The sequence below is a fragment of the Eufriesea mexicana genome, unplaced genomic scaffold, assembly GCF_001483705.2.
Source record: "Eufriesea mexicana isolate 0111107269 unplaced genomic scaffold, ASM148370v2 scaffold1809, whole genome shotgun sequence".
NCBI lineage: Eukaryota > Metazoa > Arthropoda > Insecta > Hymenoptera > Apidae > Eufriesea > Eufriesea mexicana.
The window spans coordinates 343,037-366,936 of NW_016909914.1; the positions used below are offsets into that span (position 1 = coordinate 343,037).

Below are 23,900 nucleotides of genomic sequence, written 5' to 3' on the forward strand. Positions count from 1 at the left end.
GTCTCTCAACTTTGGTGGAAAACACACCTTTTTATAGTGAACAACCGATTGTTATTTTGTCCGAATATTTTGGAAGGTGCTGGATTACTCATCCCTGAAGTTACCATCCGCTCTGTTTACTTACAATTAGCCGAATATTGGGTAAATATGAAAATCTCGTAACAATACGTTATCTGCGATATCGTAAGAAAATCCAACTCGAATGAATTCGTCCTTCGTGCCAAATGACTCATCCAACTCCACTTTACAATCTATATACATTCCTTCCAATTTAAAACGAATCTAATCTCGATTGTAAACTTCTCCCTTTGACGACTTTTATCAGCTGTGCCAATTCGACGAATCTTCGAATCTCGTTTCGCGAAACTGAATCTATTTTTTTCCGAATAAACAGCGAAAAATATTTTCCACGAGAAATTACCTTTACGAACCACATTTCGCGAAACTTAATCCGCGCTCTTCGGAATAAATAACCAAAAATATTTTCCACGTGGAATTACCTCTATCTTGATTGCACTGCATATCACGCAACACTCCGTACATAACCTAAATCTGTGATTAAATTCTAATAAAAACAGCATGCATCGAGGAGTATAACGAACTTTAAGCCCTGTGATAAAAGAATTCGTTGGAATTTCTCGCTAGAAGATCCGCGACACGCCTCAAAAGCTCGAAAAGTCGTACACTGAGATGAAACTCAAGAAAACGAACTTTCCAAGTAGCAACACGCACTTGGCGATCCAGGAGGAAATAGGTCGCTGATAGAAACGCGGTTTACTTTGTGATTCACACTTACTGTTAGCCTGCGGCGATGGCGGGGAATCGTCGTAGTCCGTGGCGCCATCTTCGCCGTCACGCGCGCCATCTGCCTGCTCCGTGTCCTTCACTCGTAAGTCCTCGGCAGCCATATCCTCGTCGAGCTGTTCTCTAACCTCGTTACTCATTTTCTTATGAATTACCTCGTGTACGTTCTCGGGAATTTCGACTTGGACCATTTTAGATACCTTAACGTCGCCGGGAACGTCATTGTCAAGGCGAACGTTGTTATCGTTATTGTCATTATTGTCATCGTCATCGTCGTCGTCGTCGTCATCGTCGTCATCGTCGTCGTCGTCATCGTCGTCTTTGTGCAAATTGTTCCCGGAGATCGGTCCGTGGGTAACGTTGGCATTGGCGTTCAGGTTAGCGTTAAGGGACTCGTCGACGTTCGTATCGTCGAGTACGTTCGAGTGAACGAAAAACTCGTGTTGGAGGAGATCCTTAACGGGTATCGTGGCGACATCGTCGATGGCGTCTACGTCAGTTTCGGGCCCCAGATCCGAGTAATCGTAATCCGCGTCGCCATTTTCGTGCTTTCCGTTACTGGGCGCTAGAATCCCGTCATCCTCGTGATCACGGGGCTCTTGTTTGATCATTGTCTGTTTCAGGATGTTGGAGTTGATCGCGTTATGCGCGTCGTCGATGTCCAGGAACAGCGGTTTTTCCTCCGAATTCATTGTTTGCGACCTGGACGTGATCACGCTGGCTGGGGTTAACAGGACCACTATTACGGTGATGTTATCCCCCGAACCTAGGCGTTTCGCGGACTCCAACAGGGCTTGGTACACGCGGTCAAGGTTCTCTGAAACGTTAAAAAAATACCCTTGTTAGCTGAATGGCGTATTTTCATTTAAATTTTTGATTCATTTCTTGTCGCGTTAGGACAAGGACTTTTCATTCTACAGACTGTGATATGCGAATTTATAACGAACATAATTTTACACGCGTAAGTTGATTCGTTGATCCTTGACGTGTCGATAGAGCAATATTCTACACAGGTGATTTGCTGACTAGGCTATCTAATTGACTGTAGACTAACGATATAATTTTTGTTTGTATCTACAAGCGTGTTAGGTGACAAACAACGCGAAAGAAAGGTATCGTATTATACGTATTATAAGTAACTATTGTTTCAGACTTTCTGAGAAGAAGATATCTTAAGAAGAGAAACGTATTTTTACATTTGATATAACACAAATATGCGAGCTTCGATATTTTCAAACAAGAGGTCCTACATTTTTTGAACCTTTATAAGAGCCTGTAAGTTATCGGATGGAAACACAGTCACGCCATCTAGTCTTTAAGGTCTGGGACTATGAACTGGACCGTTTAGAACTTAAAAGTAGGTGTTGAATTAGAAAGGGAGCCGGGTAAAAATTGATGCGTGGGTAAAGTAAAACTCGCCATATCGCAACAGAGGTTAAAGGCTTTATTCTATAAACACTTGAGGGAACATGTCTGACAGTGTATCTTCTGGACAACTGATTCAAGACTATTAGGTTTTCTTCCTTAGTGGAAAAAGCTCTTCCACTATATCTAGACCCTCCTCGACCATGTCGTAAATTCATTACGTCTATTCCAATAGTAGGATTTTCTGAAGGAATTAGGAGCATCGGACTATTCCTCCTGTGTCTATGCCGTTCAGTTCGTAGGAACCTAACCAACCGTTCATTTTGTACAGTAGTTTACGTTTTAGCTAATATGTTACTATCTTGTAAATTTCCGGAAAAAATAGTTGATTAAAACTTGGAAAGAAAATAGAAAATGCGTAAAAATATCTTTTGTTTATTTTATCTATGTTTATTTTAGCAATAATACGAGACTGACAGAATTTCTCTACAGAGAATTTGAACGAAGAGTGTTAGTGTCAAGGAACAGATATACGAACGAAGAATGTTTGAAGTATGAAAGTATGAAAGAAGAGTGCTTGAACCAGTTGTCAGAAATTATTACACGATCGAGTACTAGTTTGTTTTCTTAACTTAAATTAATTATTTTAGCAATAAATAGTATGGAAATTCTTACAAAATTTATTACCTACAAAATATATCAGGCATATATATACATCTATTTTCTATCATTGCAATCTAAATTTAATATTAAAGTACTAATTTTTTTTTTTATTTTATGATACTTTTTATTATATTAAGTATTAAATAAATAATAAATAACTGCTTCTTGTAATTATAACATGGCTCTACAAATATGTATAATAAAAAAAGAAAAAAATTATTCAAATAAATATTATTCGGTTTAACGAGAAGCTACCTCGATAACGAAAAGATGAATATAACCTCCCATTTAAAAAAATATTCGGTGCCCCTTTTTTCCTACAGTAATTGCCCCAGAAAAGTTTATTCGCAATTATTGGTAATTACATTTAGATTAAGAAATTAAGCCCCCCCCCCCTTTTCCTGTACCTCTAAATTATAATAAGAATCGAGTCTATATCTCCGTTAAATTCTGAGAATACGGCTTGTAAAATTCATTTAGTACACCCTGTATATGCGTTATGCTCGCATTGGATATCACCATGTCTCTCGTACTCTTTCTTTCTGCTTGCATCAGAAAAATTCTCAGAAGTCACCCGCCCAGATAAACGTCCACATATGGTTGTGAACTGCGGCCACTAAAATGGGGACCACTGAATTTTAAATTAAGCAATACTTTTATAGGTAACCGGGATATAAGATATATCGAAGTTACGATACTTCGCGTAATTTTATATTTTACATCACGTATAATAATAAGACCATAATTAAAATAATATCAAATATTTATATAATTACTCATAAAAAGAACTAATAATAAGTATCTCTATATTCATTCATAAAAATAACTGAATTGCACAATTGATTAGCCGTATAATTCTTAAGAATTATGGTTTTGAAAAATTTCGAGTATCAATTGACCGCTATATGTGTATTTGTACGTATTATATATTTTTTCCTAGTGCACGTTGTTTATATTCATTATTTGTATGATTTTACGTATGACCTGTTTTCTCGAACATCATTAATTATAGTTGCAAAATTCTTTTGAGACATTTGACGGTATTCTGGTTCTTTTTGGCATTTACGTTGCTATTGTGTTGAAACGCAGCATTGCAATAATATTGTAATTAGTAGTATAAAAGAGGAGGAATTCACTCTAATTTTATTAAAATAATGCATTTTCTATTTTTGTAAAAGACATGTTACATAGTACACGAATTACAATGTTATTTTACTGAAAATAAGTGTTTCTCACTGTTTATAATTGTTATTACAAATTCGATAGAAAATAAATAGATAATGTTTTGAATATTTGTTAAGCTAATATAACATAATTAATCTATTTTTATTTAATTATTTAATAAAGTTGGACTTTATTACATTTATTTGTAATAAAATAGAAATTTTTTAAGTACAAATTACAAATATCTATAAAACTATTTATACGGAGATTAATTAATATTTTATTTATTATTTACTATAAACAAATTTTATTTTACTATTCGCTTATCATTTGTAGTAAACGAATTTTAAAATAAATATTATTTATTCCTATAATACAAAATGACGTTGAATTATAAAACGCAGAAATTTATGCACTAATCATCCAATAAAAGTGACTTATAAGTAGTTTGTTGTATGAAAAAATGTTTTAAATAAAAATTGTTTGGTATCAAGAGTATGTAACGTAATAATTAATTTTTCGTCAGTTTGCGCTTTAATCAAACTACAAAGCTCAGCTTAAATATCGTAATCAATATAATAAAAATTATTATAAAAATTAGTAATTACTGGCTTTTAACCCTTTACACTCGAGAGGTGACTCTCAGTCACCATTTAATCAGATTCTAAAGATCGACGTTAATTAATATATCAAATTTAAAATTACCTAACGGTGTGTGGAATATCGAAGAAAAATAATTCTATGTCTTAATTTGCATATGATTTCTCATTTACCATTTTAAGTCTTCGAATTATTATTTTTCTGTAATGAAAAAGTCGTCGAGTGCAAAGGATTAATAGTTTTTAACTCAGAATTTAGTACTTCTTGGAATAATATTATGCAATGTATACTATTATATTATAACTGGCAAAATTTAATGTCATTTTCATATTTTGATAAACACTAGAAAAGAAGTGCAAAAGAAATAAACCATTACATTGCTACAATATATAATAATTTTCATTTGCAACGTGTTTTCGATAAATAATTTATAAGCAAATTACGATGACGCAGTTGATTGACCCGTGTAACATAATTAATTATACATTCTAAATCGACAGAAACATAATCGTGTACCCATATTTACGAAATAACACTTTTGCAATACATTTATTATTCATTATTTAATTACGAAACTTTCTAATATAGAGGCACGCTTGTATGACAAGATTGCACGTTTAAAGACATTTAAGGTATAATAATGGTCAATCTATTCCATCCACGTACGGTCAACAATTCTAATTAAATAAAAAGTGTAACTGACTTTGTAATTATATCGTTCCGATAGTGGAAAAAAAGTGGTGTTGTAAGAAGTGGAATCTCGTTAAATCATTAGACGTCTTCCTCTCTTGCTTATTTCCAATTATAATTGAGGAAGGGACGTGACCTATCACAATTGTGTGATTCATCTAGCGGCTATCGTCATTGCATAGTGGACGAGTAGCTAATGTAGCGTGTTAAGGTATGTGCATTTTGCATGAATAATTAATTTATAGCTTTTCCCTTTTAAAATCGAAAAATTTATTTTTATCTTATCTTCTATCGAGTCACTATTTATGAGTTAATTAATTAAACATTAATTCAAATTTGCATTTGCAACTTCTATTTCACTTTAATTTGGTTTCAATTTTATTATTATTTTCTGCAATATTTTTACAGCAGTAGAATAGCTTATATAATTACAAATTATACAAAGCAACATTTATCGATAAGAAGGTTACGATATGGATAATTTATTTTTCTAAAATATTACACGAATTTTTTAATATTAATTTTTCACTTACTTAATTTCTCTTAATGTTGTTTAAATATGAACACGTGAAGTATTGTTCTGTCATGTGTATTTATATACTGCTAAATTTAGTATATCTATTTAGCATACACTTAGTGCAATATATTTGATATATTTAGTACATTTAGTATCTTCGATATATAATAAATATAATAGAGATAAATAATAGTAATTGAATAAATACGATAAAAATAAATAGTTATTTATAACAACTTTTCTATTTCAATTTAAGTTAACGTTCGTTCTACGAAGAACAACTACGTATTTTCAATATTAAACTTGATAATATCAATACTAAACAGTAATAAGCTTGAAAAATAAAAAATGCTAATTTTTCAGGAAATAATAATCGAGAAATAAAATTTATTATTCAAGAAACCAGTCAGTTTCGTCAATTTAATTTTCCTGGTATCAAATTACTTATACTTATCGACAAAAGTTAAAAAGCAATACAATCGTGTGAAAATTTTTATATACTCTTCTTTTTCATCAGTTTTAATTTTAATCTCCGTTTTTCAGAAAATAAAATATATACAAAAATTCGCGTGTCATTCTATTTCGATTATGTTTCTGTGATATCGAGTTATAATTGGTTTGTTTATCGATGTTCCTTCAATTTATAATACAGCTATTTATAGCACGTGAATCAGAGCTGATAACCATGATTCATATAGACCGAAACGCCACGATGCAAAATTACGTAATTATAATTATTATATTGCCGGTCTACCGCGTGATGTAATACTGCACGTGCAACAGTGAAAATATAATACAATAAGGAACATTAAGAAACAACAATAGGTGCGCGTTCTCATAAGGCAATTTTCATTTAATAGAGTTTTGCTGACACGACAGGTGGAAGCAGAAGTAATTTTCTGCAAGTTAGCAAAAACGTTAAATCAGATGTGAGTATGAAAAGGAACATTGAACCAGAAACAGAAGTTCAGTTTCTTTCTATTTTTGGATCATTATTTCTGAAATACCAAATTTTTGATATAAGAAAAGATTGGTATTTTACTATTGAAAAATTTTATAATTTAAATATAAAGACTTTAAATTATATACTAATTTATTATTTTTCAAAAGATTACTACCTGTTTTATGATTAGAAAAATATTTATTACACGTTTTACTTGAAAACGCTATTTTGTATTTAACCTTATCACTATTATTATTTCTTTTAAATATGAAATTATCGTTGCGAAAAGAGGTAAGTATCTTACTGTCTAAAAATTCGCTAATCTAAATTTAAATAATTTATTATATATTCTTACCCGTTATCTTTGAAAATTAATGTTTTAAAAAATTTGACTATTTTATTATTTAAATAATATCGAAGATATACGATAATAATAAATATAATAACGTTTAAAATATATAATAGTAATAAAGTACATAAAATATTATTTCGTGATTTAAAAATTTCCTGATCTAAATAGTCATTTCAATAAAACACTACTATTAGCATTTTTCCTGAAATACAAAATTATCGTTACGGAAAAATAAAAAGATAAGTACTTCGTTGTCTAAAAATTTTCTAACCTAAACAACCATGTTCTCTCTTACTAATTTTCAATATAAAAAAATTCCACTTGAAAATTAAAAACACTATTACTATTACTTCTTTTGAAACAAAATTATCGCTGCGAGAAAAACAAAAAGATAGATACTTCGTTGTCTAAAAATTCTCTAACTTAACCAGTCGTGTGCTTTTCTATTAATTTCAATATAAAAAATTCCAGATGAAAATTAAAAACACTATTAGTATTATTTTTTTGTAAACCGTAAAATTAACGACAGGAAAAAAGAAAGAGATAGATGCTTGGCTATTCAAAAATTCCTGAATTTAAACAGCACGTCCCCCATTAATTCGAATACCAGAGGTTCTACCGCATGGCTAAAACGGCCTGGCCGGTTGGCCATCCCCACTCCTAGCCCGGTACAGTCGCAAAAGTATATCCCGCTAAATGTGCGTCCCTGAATGCAAGTGCATTGACCTATGCGCCACGTCTGCGTAGGTTTACGTCCCACCCTCTTCTTTACCCCAGCGTGTTTCTTCTATTTTCCCTCAACCAGTCCGTCTCTAGCTAGCTCTCCGATTTCGGTCTTTCGTTTGCGACGGCGACTTCATCGCGACAGGAAGCATTCGCCGTCACCCGTTCCCCGTCATTAATTCTCCTTCGGTCTGCTTTTCCACCGCATCGTCCAATCGCCCAACCTTTCTCCTTCTTTCGATCATACTCGGCGGAGGAGCTCGCTCCGCTCCGTTCTCTTTCTCCGTCGGATATCGGAAGCAATTTAGACTTCGCGACTAATGGATCAGGAAGGAATGAATGCAGCCTACGGAGTAGTGGTGGGGGAAACATCGAACGACGAAAGGGTTCGCGATGCGAGCAATATTAATTTATAGACGTTATACCTTTCCTTAAGCATTTTAATTCTTTTTAATTCTGTTTCCTTTAAATTCCGTTAAATAAATATTTTCTATCGTTATCGTTATTTTTTATTATTTCAATATAATATTTATTTCTTTGTATCTTCCTTTCTTCCGTTTCTTAAATTTATTTACGCGATTTCTTATTTTCTATCTTTATTTTTTTATTATTTTAATACACTTTTTTATTTCCTTGTATTTTTCTTTTCTCTCTTCAAATTTATTTACATGATTTTTTATTCTCTATCTTTATTCTTTTATTATTTTAATACAGTCTTTTATTTCTTTGTATCTTTCATTCTTCCGTTTTTTAAATTTATTTACGCGATTTCGTATTTTCTATCTTTATTTTTTTATTATTTTAATACAATTTTTTATTTCCTTGTACTTTTCTTTCTTCTCTTTAAATTTATTTACACGATTTTTTATTCTCTATCTTTATTCTTTTATAATTTTAATACAGTTTTTTATTTCTATGTATTTTTCTTTCCTCTCTTTAAATTTATTTACACGATTTTTTATTCTCTGTCTTTATTCTTTTATTATTTTAATACAGTCTTTTATTTCTTTGTATTTTTCTTTCTTCTCTTTAAATTCCGTTACGTGATATTTTATTTTTTGTTGTTACTTTTTTATTATTTCATCTCTGCTTTTCCAAGTTCCTTTCTTCTTCTGTTGAAATTTCATTAAATAATTTTTTATTATTATTATTTATTATTATCTTTATGGAAAATATGTTATCTAATGAGATTTGCAGTATGTTTATGGACATTTGAGAATAAGATGATTTTTAGCGTTGATCTGTATGCTGTGATTGGTGAAGTAGTTTTGACTATTAAGACGAAAGATTTCGATTGAAATTCTGGAAAATGGAGAAACAAAATATTCTGCGTTTTGTACAAAATATTGCTATTATTATAAATAATATTTATTAATTTAACATTATTTAACATTATTAATTTTATAACGTAAATAATATTAAAATTATAAGTAACAGAAATGCAAATACTTTTTAACTATTTATTTAAGCAAATGTTATGGACGACTATCTCTAACACAATTCGACTAATTTACTCCAAAGTTCAACAAGAAAAACATATTTTATTTTAACAAATAAACAGAAGCATTCAACTACTAAAATATTCAAATGTACCATTCTTCTGTCGACACTGCTCCATTTCTCCTCTTTAAAAAGTCAAATAAACGTCAGAAGATCAGGCGTGACACAATCTAATCTGCATGAAAATGAGCTGTCAACCGTTTCCTATGGATATGTAAATCACATCAGAGATACTAGTTGCAGATTATTCAACGTCCATTTGCTGCTAAACGCCTCATTCGCTACAATACTCTTGGTTCCCTGACCAAAGAGAGTACAAGGTGTAATCATTAATCAATTTCTTTATGTGGTTTCCGTTCTTCCCATATGGAAATGTGCTCGAGGGTACATCAATAGAGGCACCGAAAGCCATCAGAAGCGAAAAATTATCGATAAACATTTTATTATTCTTATCATTTATCAAACAGGTGTTCATTTATCAAACCAACGCTCATAACTATTGCAAAGAGATACTCAGTCGGTAACGTAGGGAGAAAGAACGCACATGGTAATCGCGTAAAAAATGTAAGGGTTATAAAGAGATATGTAAAAATTAAATAATGAATAAGGAAAAGGGTGAAAAGATGTAAAGATTATAAATTATAAACAACAGATAAATAAAGCAAAACAAGTCCCAAAACAAAACACAATTTTTGAGACATAACCTCAAAAAATAGCGATAAGAGGTTAATGAAAGAATTATTCAGCGAAACGAAAACAAAAGATAAGAGGACAAAGAGTGGCACAAGAGTAACAATTAATGCTAACCTTGCCAAAAACTAAACTTGCAAAAATTCTCGCAAAATTTGAATTTTGCACCATTTCTGCGGTGAAGTGTTGCCAACGAAAAAAGAAAGACAGCATGACAACTGACAGTTAAGAGTTACTAAAAATAGTGCGCTACACGAAAGAACAAAACACGTCTTCGTTGTTGAGCAATATCTACAATTTTTAATTAAAAACCTGTGTTTTTTATCAAAATTATTTCTTGCGTGAATTTTGGAACACCCAGTACAAGTGAGTACAAATTGGGGAAACAGACCAAAATTCAAACTTAAACTCTGAGGAACAAATTAACACAAAGAATAAACAACGTGACAGAAGTACTATACACAGTTGGGAAAAAGTTTATTAGAAGTCTGGTTGGTAATAATATCATAGATTCACCTTTTTCTACAAACTTATACATATTATAGATATTCATTAGTGTTCGAAAGTTACATCTACAAATTTAATCATACTTTAACTCCATTTTTGGAATTTTTTAAAATTTTAGCGACAAAGCACTCAATTGATGTTCGACGTTTTAGATTTGTAACGGACGTCTATTTTTCGTTTCATGGCATTAATCGATTTGGCAAATGATCAACTCGTATATCGTACGATGTAGACAACCGATAGGATACATCGAGACCGAATGGGACTGATTATGAGACAGAACCATGAAGAGCGATGCAAAGCAAAAAAGTAGACGTAGGATCAGTTAGACCAGTTGCCTATGGGGTCTGGAGCATGAGTTGGTCCGTAGATCATGCAATCTTTAACCCTTGGCACTCCTTGTGTGACTCGACATCGGTTTTTATCACAAGTACTTCTCCATCGAGTTACACCCGAAGTTTTTTGATTCTTTACTTACTGAACGCGAAAACAGGAAATAAGTAACTACTTCAATTACTTAAATTCAAAATATAAGTTACAATGATGTTCGAGAGCTATATTTAATATAACGAGTAAACAAAATTCATGAAAATAATAACAGTCGAGGGACTGTTCTGTGAAGTAAATTTCAAACGAAATAATTAAAATAGTAGGGAGTTATTGGCAACAAAATTGAAAAATAATTCGGAGTGCAGAAGGTTAATTATATACTTCGGAAGATGTATTTATTTTGAAATTAAATGTAATATAAGTCAGATACAGTAGGGAGGTCAGAAGAAGTCTAATAGATTGGCCTAATAGCATGCACTCATGGAAACGATTATACACGAATTTTCTACATCGACTTACTTAATTTCTTCTTAATTGGTTCACAAGATACTCCTTCCCACTAATTTGAAATGCGGAAGCAACACGTGATAAAGAAAACGAACGGAGAGAGATGCTCTTGCTCGATGACCTAACTTCTTTTGAGCACTCTGCTATATACATTTAAAAAACAAATAAAGAATCTATTCTATCCCATTTTACTTTTCTCTCCACCACTTTTATTTCTATTTTTACGAGTACTTGCGTAGATAAGAGACGCATTATATCGCTTTGACAGGGGTTCTGTACTGCTATTAAGACGACCCTGGGGTCAGTGTCAGTCATTAATCTAAGATGAAGATAACGCTAATGTATCTTATCCCACTACTATCTGTATTTGCTACTAAGAATCTAAAAGTAGGAACTTTATGAGCATCAAAGATGGTGTTGGCAGCTAACAGAATACCCTTCTTCACCCTGCGTAGGCTTCTAGACTTCTCTCTAGCTTTACACAGTACTATCACAGTAGTAGCTTTGCACGCGATTGGTAAATTGACAATCTGACTAGCAATAATTTAATGGTCAAGTACAATGTCATACAGTGTCATAGAGTGCTGGTACAGGGCAAGAAGGATGCGCGATGAAGATAGCGAAGAGGATAAATCCAAAGCGAATGAGACCCAGCGATAAAGCACCGTTGTTAGTCGTTAACGTAAGATAAGAAGAATACCGATGTAACTGAACTATTACTATGTAATACGTACAGAGGTGCCTTGGAAATTGACCAGCCCTTATAGCTACTAGTTCTTGGAACTCGGAACTTGGAACATATACGGACACACATGTTCAATGAAGTTTATTGTTCGGTGTCATAGGGATAATAGTATCTCTATCTAGCTCTCGCTCAAAACACTGACAAAAATTCCCTTGCAAATCTACCACTTTGCAATACTCACCAGATTTGGTCCGAATTAACTTCTAGACTACTGTATAGAAGTATTACTGTACAGATGCACTAATGTAGTCATTAGTAAGCGTCTGAAAGCAACTTAGACTACCGCTACTTTACTTCTGTATCGCGAAGAGTTTAAAAATAGGGATTTCAGGAGAATCAAAGATGGAATAAGAGCAAACAGGGTATCCATCTTGCCCACGTGTTGTCCCAAGAGATTTTTTCCAGCTATGCACAGTGCAGCCCATTTTAGCATCTACAACAGCGCAGGACTATATCTCGACACTTATCTGGCCAGGTGGTGACTTCTGAGAATTTGACCGATGAATATTCCACACGAGCAAAACGTGGACGTATCGTCAATGAAAAATTAACGTCGACAGCATTCCACGAGCTCAGCTTTCAGGTAGGAATAGCAATGGACATGAAAACAGGCAGAAATCTGGACGTTTATGTGGCTATTGTACATAACAGTCTATGTGGGTCTGGTTATAGTGTACTAGGTCTACTTATTCTCTGATGTAACCAGGAAGATAAGGTACACAAATTTTCATTAGTGTCTGGAAGTATCGTGGCTATAAATAGGATCATGTAGGTTCGAATAGCAAAGAGAACTAACAAGGTACATTAGGTCATAACGAGATCAAGCTTCAGTGTAGATATAACGGGCGTCCCAAAATTCACGCAAGAAATAATTTCGATAAAAAACACAGGTTTTTGATTAAAAATTGTAAATATTACTCAATAATGAAGATACGATGCTCTTTTTTATAGTGCACCATTTTTAACCCCTTGACTACGACAGATTTTGATAAACAGCGGTCGTACCATACGGCAGGAATTGAGTTACGATGTGCGCCATTTTTGTGAAAACAAGCGCCCTCCATGTCAAAAAGCCTAACTACGTCGAGCACCTATAGGCGCCCTCTGTGTCACAAACGCAAAATTTCTAAGCGCCTATAAGTGCTTTCCGTGTCACAAACACAAAATTTTTAAGCGTCCATAGGCGCCCTCTGTGTCACAAACGCAAAATTTCTAAGCATTCATAGGTACTCTCCGTGTCACAAACGCAAAATTTCTAAACGTCCATAGACGCCCTCTGTGTCACAAATGCAAAATTTCTAAGCGTCCATAGGCGCCCTCTGTGTCACAAACGCAAAATTGCTAAACGCCCATAGGCGCCCATGGTAGTCAAGGGGTTAATAACCCGGAAATGTCAGCTGTCACGCTATCTTTTCTTTTCGTTGCTAATACTTTTCGCACAAATGACGCAAAATTGAAGTCTTGCGTGAATTTTGGGACACCCTATAGAATCAACGTCGACTACTTGGCATGAGATAAAAAGACTTTGTTCTATCACTAGTTACATTACTAAAAGCATTTGAACATCTGCTTGTTTTCGCAGAATATGACTCAATTGCAAAAAGAGATGCAACTATAGCTGTTTGTAGCATAATAAACCACATAAAGCTGATTTTCGATAGTCATTCGAAATATTAATAACGAAATTGACATTAATCAGAAGGTAATCGAAAGAATCGTAGAACGATCTTGTCCCTCGAAGTGTCCTTTACATTCGCATTTATTAAGTTATAAATGAGATACGTAAGGGACCTTTTAAATCGATAAAAAGTCCAATTAAATCAGACCTGTATAAGCTAAGAGCTTTTTTCGTTGCACCTGTCACCTTCGTATAAAGTCAATTTTTATTTGTTTCTCAGAAGATGCACAGTATCAGTGGCAGTGTGCGATAGTGAGGAATGTTGGATATAGTTCTCTCTAAACTATCTTCATCTCTTACACTTGACGTCGATGGTAGGAGACTTTAGTAGACAGGATTAACCTAAATGATATATAATATAAAAGTTTGTTACTCGTCTATGTCAACAGAGTCATATTCCGAGAGGTCGATAACGAAGAGATGGACTTGATCGATCTAGACAAGATCACAAATAACCATCTCTAAGAGAAACAATCCTCGGTGATAAAATGACAATCATCAGGGAGAGACAAGTTTAGTTTAAATTCCGTTTCATATATATATTCTTTTATTTTAAATATATTTAGTTGTTAAAAAAAAGACTAGAATTGTTAACAACCTTTCGATAAAAACCACCTTAATTGTAGTGTACTATAAGTAAAATGATATTAACGTTATTAAATGTAGAATCTGTTGATGTCGCAAGAAAGTGATAAGTACTATCCCTAATTGACAATTTGCTATTAACTCGTGCACACCGGAAAAATTTATATATCATGACTGCTAATGGAATAAAGTATTTTATATATTCTATTCGGTATTCTATATAAATATAAAATATTTATTGGATGCTACAGTGTATTAGGATACGCCGGGAAGAGTTTAAAAATATTCCCTAATTTTAATCCCCTAATTTTGGAGTTAGGGGCGCTCCTTACTGCTTACTGTCATAGCTGCCAACTTCGTGATACGAAGAGTTTCGTGCAATTGGGCACTGCCACACTTCTGAACTATTTAGCATAACGGAAATTTGATCAGGTAAAATTGAATGATGCCAAATGGTACATGATATGACGTCATCGCTATTTTTTTCAAATAGAACTATATATTATTTTTCTATACTGTTGAAAAGATAAGTTTAGTTGTGGAAAAAAATCAATCTAAGATATAAGGTATGAATAAATAGTTTATAAGATCTAAATTCCGAGAACGAATGTTTATATAAATATTCGACAAGAACTGGGAGTGAACCACGTCACGTACCCTCTTGATACTCTCTCACGAGTCGGTCAGTCTCTCTAGAGAAGCACTCAGAGACAGATATACCTTCCTTGAGTAATAAAAGACTTTAATAAAGAACACACATATATATAAATAAATAAAATAAATATATGTAATAAATATATAATAAATATATATAAATAAATAAATATAAAAGTATCGAAAAATAATTTAAGCAAAATAATTTAATCGAATTATCGACCTCCTTAATTTTCTCTATTTTAATTCCATTGTGAGTTATTTTCGATAGATTTTTGAATAAAATATAGAAAAGATAACTATTTTATTTTCCCATACTACGCTCTTATTTCAGAATTTAAATATATTTAGTATCATATTTTCCTAATATTGGTAATAAATTTATAATTTTATGTTCCTTTTTTAACATTTTTTCGCTAAAAGCCATATTAAACAAAAGAACATGGTTACATAATAATAATAATAATACATTAGAAGAGATAAAATCTTCTTATAGACAAACAAAAATAAACATAAAAATTGTCGAATAAACTAACTCGCTTAAAAGAAGAAAAAAGAAAAATATGGCGTATTAATAAAAAAATAATTTGAAAGGAAAGGAACAGTTTTCCCGAACTGTTTTAAATTCTCCGGTAAAACGAGGCGAACACGACAGAAACTTTCTGCAACGAGAGAACGTGCTAACATCACGGTGAGAAATTACCTCTTCATCGTGCAATGTACTGCATAGACGAGAAGAGTTTAAATTACACGGAAATATTGGATTACATATGCCACGGTAATGCAACAGCGGTTGGACAATAGACGGTTGTGTTAACACCAGTCCCCTTTATTCTATATTATTTGTACGTAGCTTCCTCGTGATATGTTTCTGGAAAGTCTTATAGTTAGAACAGAAGAAAACCGGTCGGTCAGATCGCGATGAGTCATGTTCCATGGATTTTTCAAGGAAAATTCGCTCTAATCTTTTACCAGATAAGAAATTATCTTTACTTGAGTTTCCAGTCTTTTTGTATTTCTTAGTTAATAAAAATATTCTAACTTTGGATTAACCCGAAATAAGGCTAAATTGGTAGATATACGTTTTACTATCAGTATCGTGCGATCGTATATTTTATTTTGTACCATATTTAATAAATATTTCATATTGTATCGTATTCGAATGGTGTTTTACAATATACTTTATATGTTGTAGAATATTATATTATATTTTATAATATTTTATATTATATTACGTTGTGATTATTTTATATTTTCTGTTATATTATACTTAGATATATCCATATTTTATATTTTATATTAATGTATAACTTTCTTATACACGAATTAATATTTTAGTCTCCTTTACATCTTTCAGTATAGGTGCAGTTAGAAAGTAGTTATCCATTATTTAAAGTTGCCAGTTAGATTTTATATTACGTTGTGATTATTTTATATTTTCTGTTATATTATACTTAGATATATCCATATTTTATATTTTATATTAATGTATAACTTTCTTATATACGAATTAATATTTTAGTCTCCTTTACATCTTTCAGTATAGGTGCAGATAGAAAGTAGTTATCCATTATTTAAAATTGCCAGTTAGATTTTTATATTTAGAGTTTTTATAAAAATTAAGAATATCACAGGTGACACGTGTAAAATTGACAATTTTACTTGCACCAGGTATTTCACATATTGATTTAATTGAGCCGTTTACCGCACAAATTGCTTAACTCCATAAAACAAAAAGTGGAGAAACGCAATGAAATAATGTATATCGTTTTTTAAAATTCCCTTTATAATTTACATCGAAATAAATATCGTAGAATGCATAAATACAAATGTAACTTTCATCTAACGGTATATCAAATTTATAAGAAAAAATAGCCAAAAGGTAATCGTTAGTAACGTTACCATTTTTATGTTACTGGAAGAGTTAATCGATTTGGCAAGTGAAAAAAGTAATAAATTTAAATTTTACTAAATTTTACTTAAATTCTGATAAGACGGCACTAAAAAATTCACCGTTGTCATTCGTGGCTTGCTAGTGCATTTGAGTTGCATTATTGCAACGATTTACATTAGAGTACGGAGTTAATCAAAGTGACCTCGGAAATAAATTATTTATTATTCAGTGGCCAACAAATTTTTCTCGTTTAATGGCGTTAATCTTAATTACCAGGAAAAGTTATTATAAATATAAAAAGTTATGACTATACCAAGTGCTTTGACGCTTAAATTTAAGATTTTTCAAAAAGTGGAGTTAATCGATATGTGCAGTGAACGGCTCAATTATCAGCACGTTTCAGTGCACGAACTAATCATCAAGCTTTTTACAGCTGTTAAATAAAATAAATTATATAATAATTTTTGCATTTGCTAATATCACAGAAAACGTGTAGCCGTTTTTGTTGAAATTAATGTTCACCTTCACTAAGGCAGAAACATAGCTACTTATTTTCATGATACTATTTCAATTCCTACTAATTGCTATATCTGCTGTTTAAAAATTATTATATAATTTAATAATTATCGTTCAGATCTTATTTAATTGTTATTACCAATTATATCTAAAATCAAATACAATCAAATACACATCGAAGATTGGTTGTTCTATCGCTCATGCACTTGCACATCTAACACAATGATTTTCGCCAATGGCTACCATAGCTCGGAGACACTGAACAATAGCCATTGGCGATCCCATTGGCGATTTGCATCAAAGCAAAGGGTTCATAATCCAATAAATTATTCAAGCTACCTAGCCAAATTAAATACCCTACAGTATGCAATTTGGTTTTGGGAACATTTCTGTCAGCTACCATGGATCGCGTGTGTGCTGTATCCATGGAAATTCGTAGGTGGTGGTGAACGACCTATTATCGATTGCACCCCCTAGAAAACGGGCGTGACAGCCGGTTGTTGCAGACATCCTATCAGACCGGATGGACATTTGGCCCGATCGATAACTCGGCTGGTCGCACGAATTACTTTTAATTTGTTCCGTGTCAAAGGCGAAGCATAATTACAGATTAGTCACGAGATGCAATTCACGCGAAGGGGGTTGTGCCAAGGGTCGGGGGGTTTCGATCAAACACAGATGTACTACCTCCGTCACCGGTGTCTGCAAAAATTACTAGGCTACTAAATTACAAAATGTCTGGAAATTTTTCATTAAACTTTCGATATTTTTCTACAGTTCGCTTCAAAATTAATTATTAACTCGAAATAGAAAAAATTATTTCTCTTTATTTTTAATATCCACTGTTTGTTATTTTCATCCGGTATTTATTATTTTAATTAATAATAACGATATAATAGCACGGTTTTATCGATATGCGATATTTATTGTTTATATATTTCATCGATTAAAATAAGTTAACCCTTTGCACTCGAAAGGCGACCTTCAGTCACCGTTTAATCAAATTTTCCTGATCGATATTAATTGATATATCAAATTTGAGACAATGTAACAGTGTGCGAGGTATCGAAATCAAATAATTCTACGTAATTATTATTATTAATTATTATACGACTTCTTATTTACCGGTGAAAATAATATCGTCAGCTTTATAGCAGACAATCTTTCAATTTCTACTCTTCTCTAGATGAAAAATCTAAAGGGTTGAGAAAACCATCGTTATTTCTGCAATTATTCGATTATCTATAAATATCGTGTGTTTTGGTGCTTCGTCGCGTTTATGTTAAAAATACGTGACATTGCATTTTTAGTCCCAAGGACCAAGGCTGATCTAATAAAAAAAGATCGATCGGCCTTAAGTAATTTTTCATTTTCCGACTAAAAGGGGTTTCTAGCTAATGTTCCAGATAAAGCCGTTCTCAAATTTCAGTTTACCTTTGTTGTCTTATCTCGGAAAGCACCGACGGATGTCTATGTTAGAATTTTTTCTAGATACTGCACGTCTCATATAACTGGAACGTACTTTATCTCGAAAATAGTTGAAGATTAAAAAATGGGAAACGGAAAAAAATTAAAAAATTAAAAATTATCTTCCTTTTTCTGTATCACGTTTCAATTCCTCCTCTTTTTAATCGGGCATTTGAAAATTTGAAAAATGAAAATACGTTGTTTAGAGTTGATACGTCTACATTAGACAGGCATCTATGCATATGGGAGTGAGGCAATTAATTTCAGAAATTCTGTAAGTAATAATAAACGATGAAATTGACAAAATACATTTTTTTGCCTGAATCTTAAATTCAGGGAAAATTCTTTAATTTTCTTTAAAATTCTTTGCTATAACACTAAACCTACCATGGCTTAAATCACCGTTTCCTAAATTTTTATTAAAAATTCCGCGTTCCCTTTATCACCTTAATCACTCGTCTTCGTGATTTTCCGTCCAATATACGTATACTCATTTTCTCAATGTCTCCCGTTAATCCATCTTTTAAAGCTTCTGCTTCCTTTCCAGTCGCCAGTCATTTCACCATGCTAGATCTGGTGTTAATTTTAATTAAAAATTATTCAGTATTCTCGATCATGAGTCACCTGCTCGCTTACGCCACCAGATATCAAACATCTCGAATATTCTGGACATCTCCGCGTGAAATAAGATCTCGTAAATTGGAATTATTTAAAAAAAGAAAGTTCGTCCAAGACTGAGACGAAATATCCTTTTTGACGTAAAACAAATGTCCGCTGCAGCGTTAAACAATGCATTTTGATAATTTAGCGAAGAATAAAGCGATAAATACGATACAAATAATAAATTAAGCGAAACGAAGTAACGCTACGCCTTGATTTCGAGGTTATGTACGCATTCTCTTCCCGCTAATGCGCACTCGCCGGCTCGCTATCTCGCCAGTGTAGCTAACCTCCAAACTCTCTTCCGAGTTGGCAGTACTGACAGTTTAAAATTTAAATTAAAAGACTATATTTTTTTCGAGGAGACGTACATGTGTAGAAAATGGAAGATTTTTTCATCGCTTATAAAAAGAAAAAGAAGAAGAAATCGGAAAAATGTATTTCTTAATTAATATCCATACTTTAACCCTTTGCACTCCACGATTGTTTAGCCAAAGAAGAGAACGAATTCAAAGATTTTCTGCTATAAAGCTGACAATATTTTTTTCGGTGGTAAGTAAAAAATCGTATAATAATTAACATGTAGAATTATTTGATTTATTATTCGATTTCGATTTCTCGCACACCATTATCTTAAATTTGACATATTAATTAATTTCGATTTCCGAAATTTTATCTAACGATGACAAAGGTTAAAGGTTAACCCTTTGCACTCGAGAGGTGCCTTTCAGTCGCCATTTAATCAGAATTCGATCTAAAAATCGATGTTAATTCCAAATTTAAAATTACTCAACGATGTATGGAACGTCGAAGTAAAATAATCGTACGTCTTAATTTACACATGATTTCTTATTTACTGTTTTAAAAATATTCTCGACTTTATGGCAGAAAGTCTTCGAATTACTGTTTCTCGTCAACGAAAAAATCGTCGATTGCAAATGATTAAATTCTTTGCTACAACACTAAACCTACCATGGCCTAAATCACCGTTTCCCAATTTTTTATTAAAAATTCCGCGTTCCACGTTATCACCTTAATCACTCGTCTTCGTGATTTTCCGTCAATATACGTATACTCATTTTCTCAATGTCTCCCGTTAATCCATCTTTTAAAGCTTCTTTCCAGTCGCCAGTCATTTCATCATGCTAGATCTGGTGTTAATTTTAATTAAAAATTATTCAGTATTCTCGATCATGAGAATTAAGAATTTTAATTCGACGCGATATATTTGTGTCTAATGCTATGAATATTGTACAGCGATTATATATCTTATTTTCTTGAAAACTGGAGAATTAAATGCAATACGACTGCAGTTAATGCAACATATGCTACATAGAGGTTATATACCATAATTTCATATTTATAAATTTTTATATTAGAGATATGTACAGTAGTACCATGGACTTTCAAATGACACCTATTTTGGTATACTAATTTATTTCTATTTCTATTTTATTTTTCAAAAAGACTATCACAATGTTTGTACGACAAAGCCATTGCAATGATAAATTTTCTTGAATACAAATTACAAGTTACACGAATTTTCATATTAACCCTTTGCACTCGAGAGGTGACCCTCAGTCACCGTTAGATAAAATTTCGAAGATCGATATTAATTAATATACCTATGCAAATAATTCTACGTTTTAATTATTACTCGATTTCTTATTTACTGCTGAACACAATATCATCAGCTTTATGGCAGAAAATTTTTAAACCCCTACTCTTCTTTAGTCAAAAAATCGTCGAATGCAAAGGGTTAATAATTTATACTCCATAATATTTTTCGTTTTCAGTACGTATAAAAATAAAGATTATTATTTATTTCCAGTACATTATTTTATTTATGTATTTATCGACATGCATTTGAAATTTTAAATTTTACAATCCTTTTGCTCCTTTAATCGATCTTTAAATTAAAAATGAAACTGGTAAATTAATAAATGAAAGGAATAAAGATGAAGTTATTAAAATATAAAATATGGAATGCAAAACGAAATTAGTTTAAATCTCTGTTTCAAAATATTTAATTCAAATTATTTGATTCCTCTTCCATTATCTTTCGTTAAAACATAAAAGCCTGATTTACATAAAGAAATCCTCTATTCGCAACGAGTTCCTTTTCACAGCCGAAGAAATCTTTCATCAATTTTATTTCTAATTCTTTTATTTACGAGGTAGCAGGTACAAGGAGTTACAATTAGCGCCACAGATAACGCGATTTCTATTCTAAAATTCGCCTCATAAAGCAGCAGAAAAATTACTAGCTCAGGAACACGAGAATCTGGCTTTCAAATGATCCAGTGAAACGTGGGATGCATAATCAAATCAGATTCCTCCAGCTACAATAAAGCCACCAGCTGCGAGACTCTGTTTTCCTTTTTCTGCATTTCGATCTGTATCTGTTGCAGAATCCTACTAGATTGCTTCAGCATTCTGCTACCTAACACACTTTCAGCGTGTAATTACAACAAAGAAAAACAACATGATATCTCGCTATCCACTTTTTCTCAAGCCTTATTAAAAGACTTTCATGCATATTTCTATTACACGTTGCATCCCCCATCCAATTTGGCAATTCAAATTTCAAGACAAAAATTAATTCTCCTGAAAACATCGGTCATAGGCTACCTAGTCATGGCAAATAGTTAGATCTTCTTTTTCGTAACTGGTTTTTCGATTATTTTTACACTAGATAATCGACTGATCGAATTTTTGGCTTCCGAAAAACAGAATAAAATTTATCTCCCTTCGACTCGATTAATCTCGATAACAGAAATAATGCAACCAAATTGGTAATATATCAAGTGAATTTCTTAAGAAATTAATATTTCCCAGGATACTTGGAATTCTGTTTAATTTCGAAATCGATGTGGAATAATTTCGACAAAGGTTTCGAAGAAAGTAAAATATTTTCTGGTTTTCACGTTTAAAATGTTCTACACGACCAATCTACTCGAAGAAAATATGCAGTTCCATTACATATCTTCCAGCTGCAGAGAAAATTCTACAGAAAAAAGAAAAAATAGGATGACAGAGATTGTTAAATATTGCGAAATATTCCTCCGTAAAATTTTTCGAAATTCTCCTGGAACAGAGCTACAGCGAATTGTTAAACTCACCCTGTATAAAAATAAAAAATACAAATTCTTCGTAAATTATATTTGCCTATGAATATTAAATTATAATGATTTTAACGGACAAAGCGAAACGTGAAAATTAATTTTTCTCGTGTGACGTGTTAAAAAAGGAATTAACCGATAATCGGATAATACACAGCTGTGCAAATAGCCGGTTAATTTGGAACTTAATTGGTGCGACATCTATAGCAATTTACCCCTGCGAGATTCGTGTGTTTCAACGAGAGAATCGATTGGTAACCTGCCAAGAAGAGCTGTCGAAAATTATTCGCTAAATTACCCTAACTCTGCAACACTTTAGTATCAACTCATTTACTTACGCTAAAAGTATTAATAGAAAATTGTAAACCACCTACAACGCGAACGCTGCACAGTGCTACGTAAGTGGAACATCTGATATTACTTTCTTCCACCCACTCGATACACAGAGGAAAACACGATGGCGAAGACGTATGGAGAATATCATTTAACTTGCAGTGCAACGTGTCCGGATTACGACGTAAGCGTGAACGTCGAAAAAGGGAAAAAAGACGAGGATGATAAACGATCTCATCTGCTGCGAGGTCCAAGTATCGATAATCAGGGTGATTTATTCAAATCAGTTTATTCGTTAAGGAATAAAAAGAAAGCGGGCCAGTCAGTTCGAGAACGCAAGCAGAACTTCCCTGCTGCGAAGCTTAGCTGCCTTCGAACTGTTACTGTATCTAAGCAATATGAATTATGTAGGTGGCGCGAGCATAAATCAAGAGCCGCTCGCGGAACGATCGTTGAACCAATGCTCATCGGCCCTGACCGTCGGTATCGCTAGCCTTTCTCGCGATTTTTCCATGAAAATTTCACTATACGCGATGCTCTGTTGGATAGAACTGCAGGTGTGAGGATTTTCGTTTGTTACACATTCGCGAGAAAGATATAGGTTAGGTTTAGTATGGTCTCCTACCGCTAGGGTCGAAAAAAAGGTCACGTTTAAGAATTTTTTTCGAAGAAACCGTGAGACTTTTTGATACGCGAGTTTCGTCGTCTTTCTTATTCGTCCTTATAACACATGAACAAATTTTTTCAGTCAGAAAACATGAAAATGTTACGTATTAACTAGAAAGATATAGGTTAGGTTTAGTATGGTCTCCTATCGTTAGGGCCGAAAAAAAGGTCACGTTTAGGAATTTTTTTCGAAGAAACCGTGAGACTTTTTGATACGCGAGTTTC

General features: G+C 32.6%; 1 protein-coding gene across 2 annotated transcripts in view; it reads right to left on the reverse strand.

The window, feature by feature from the left end:
• The window catches only part of LOC108549022 (kinesin-related protein 4), a 237,398-nt gene that overhangs the window by 58,569 nt on the left and 154,929 nt on the right, over positions 1-23,900 (reverse strand). For both annotated transcript variants that reach the window (XM_017902228.1, XM_017902229.1), the window contains one exon: positions 797-1,621. In XM_017902228.1, coding sequence (XP_017757717.1) covers positions 797-1,621 — 825 coding nt within the window. The remainder of the gene's footprint in view (positions 1-796; positions 1,622-23,900) is intronic.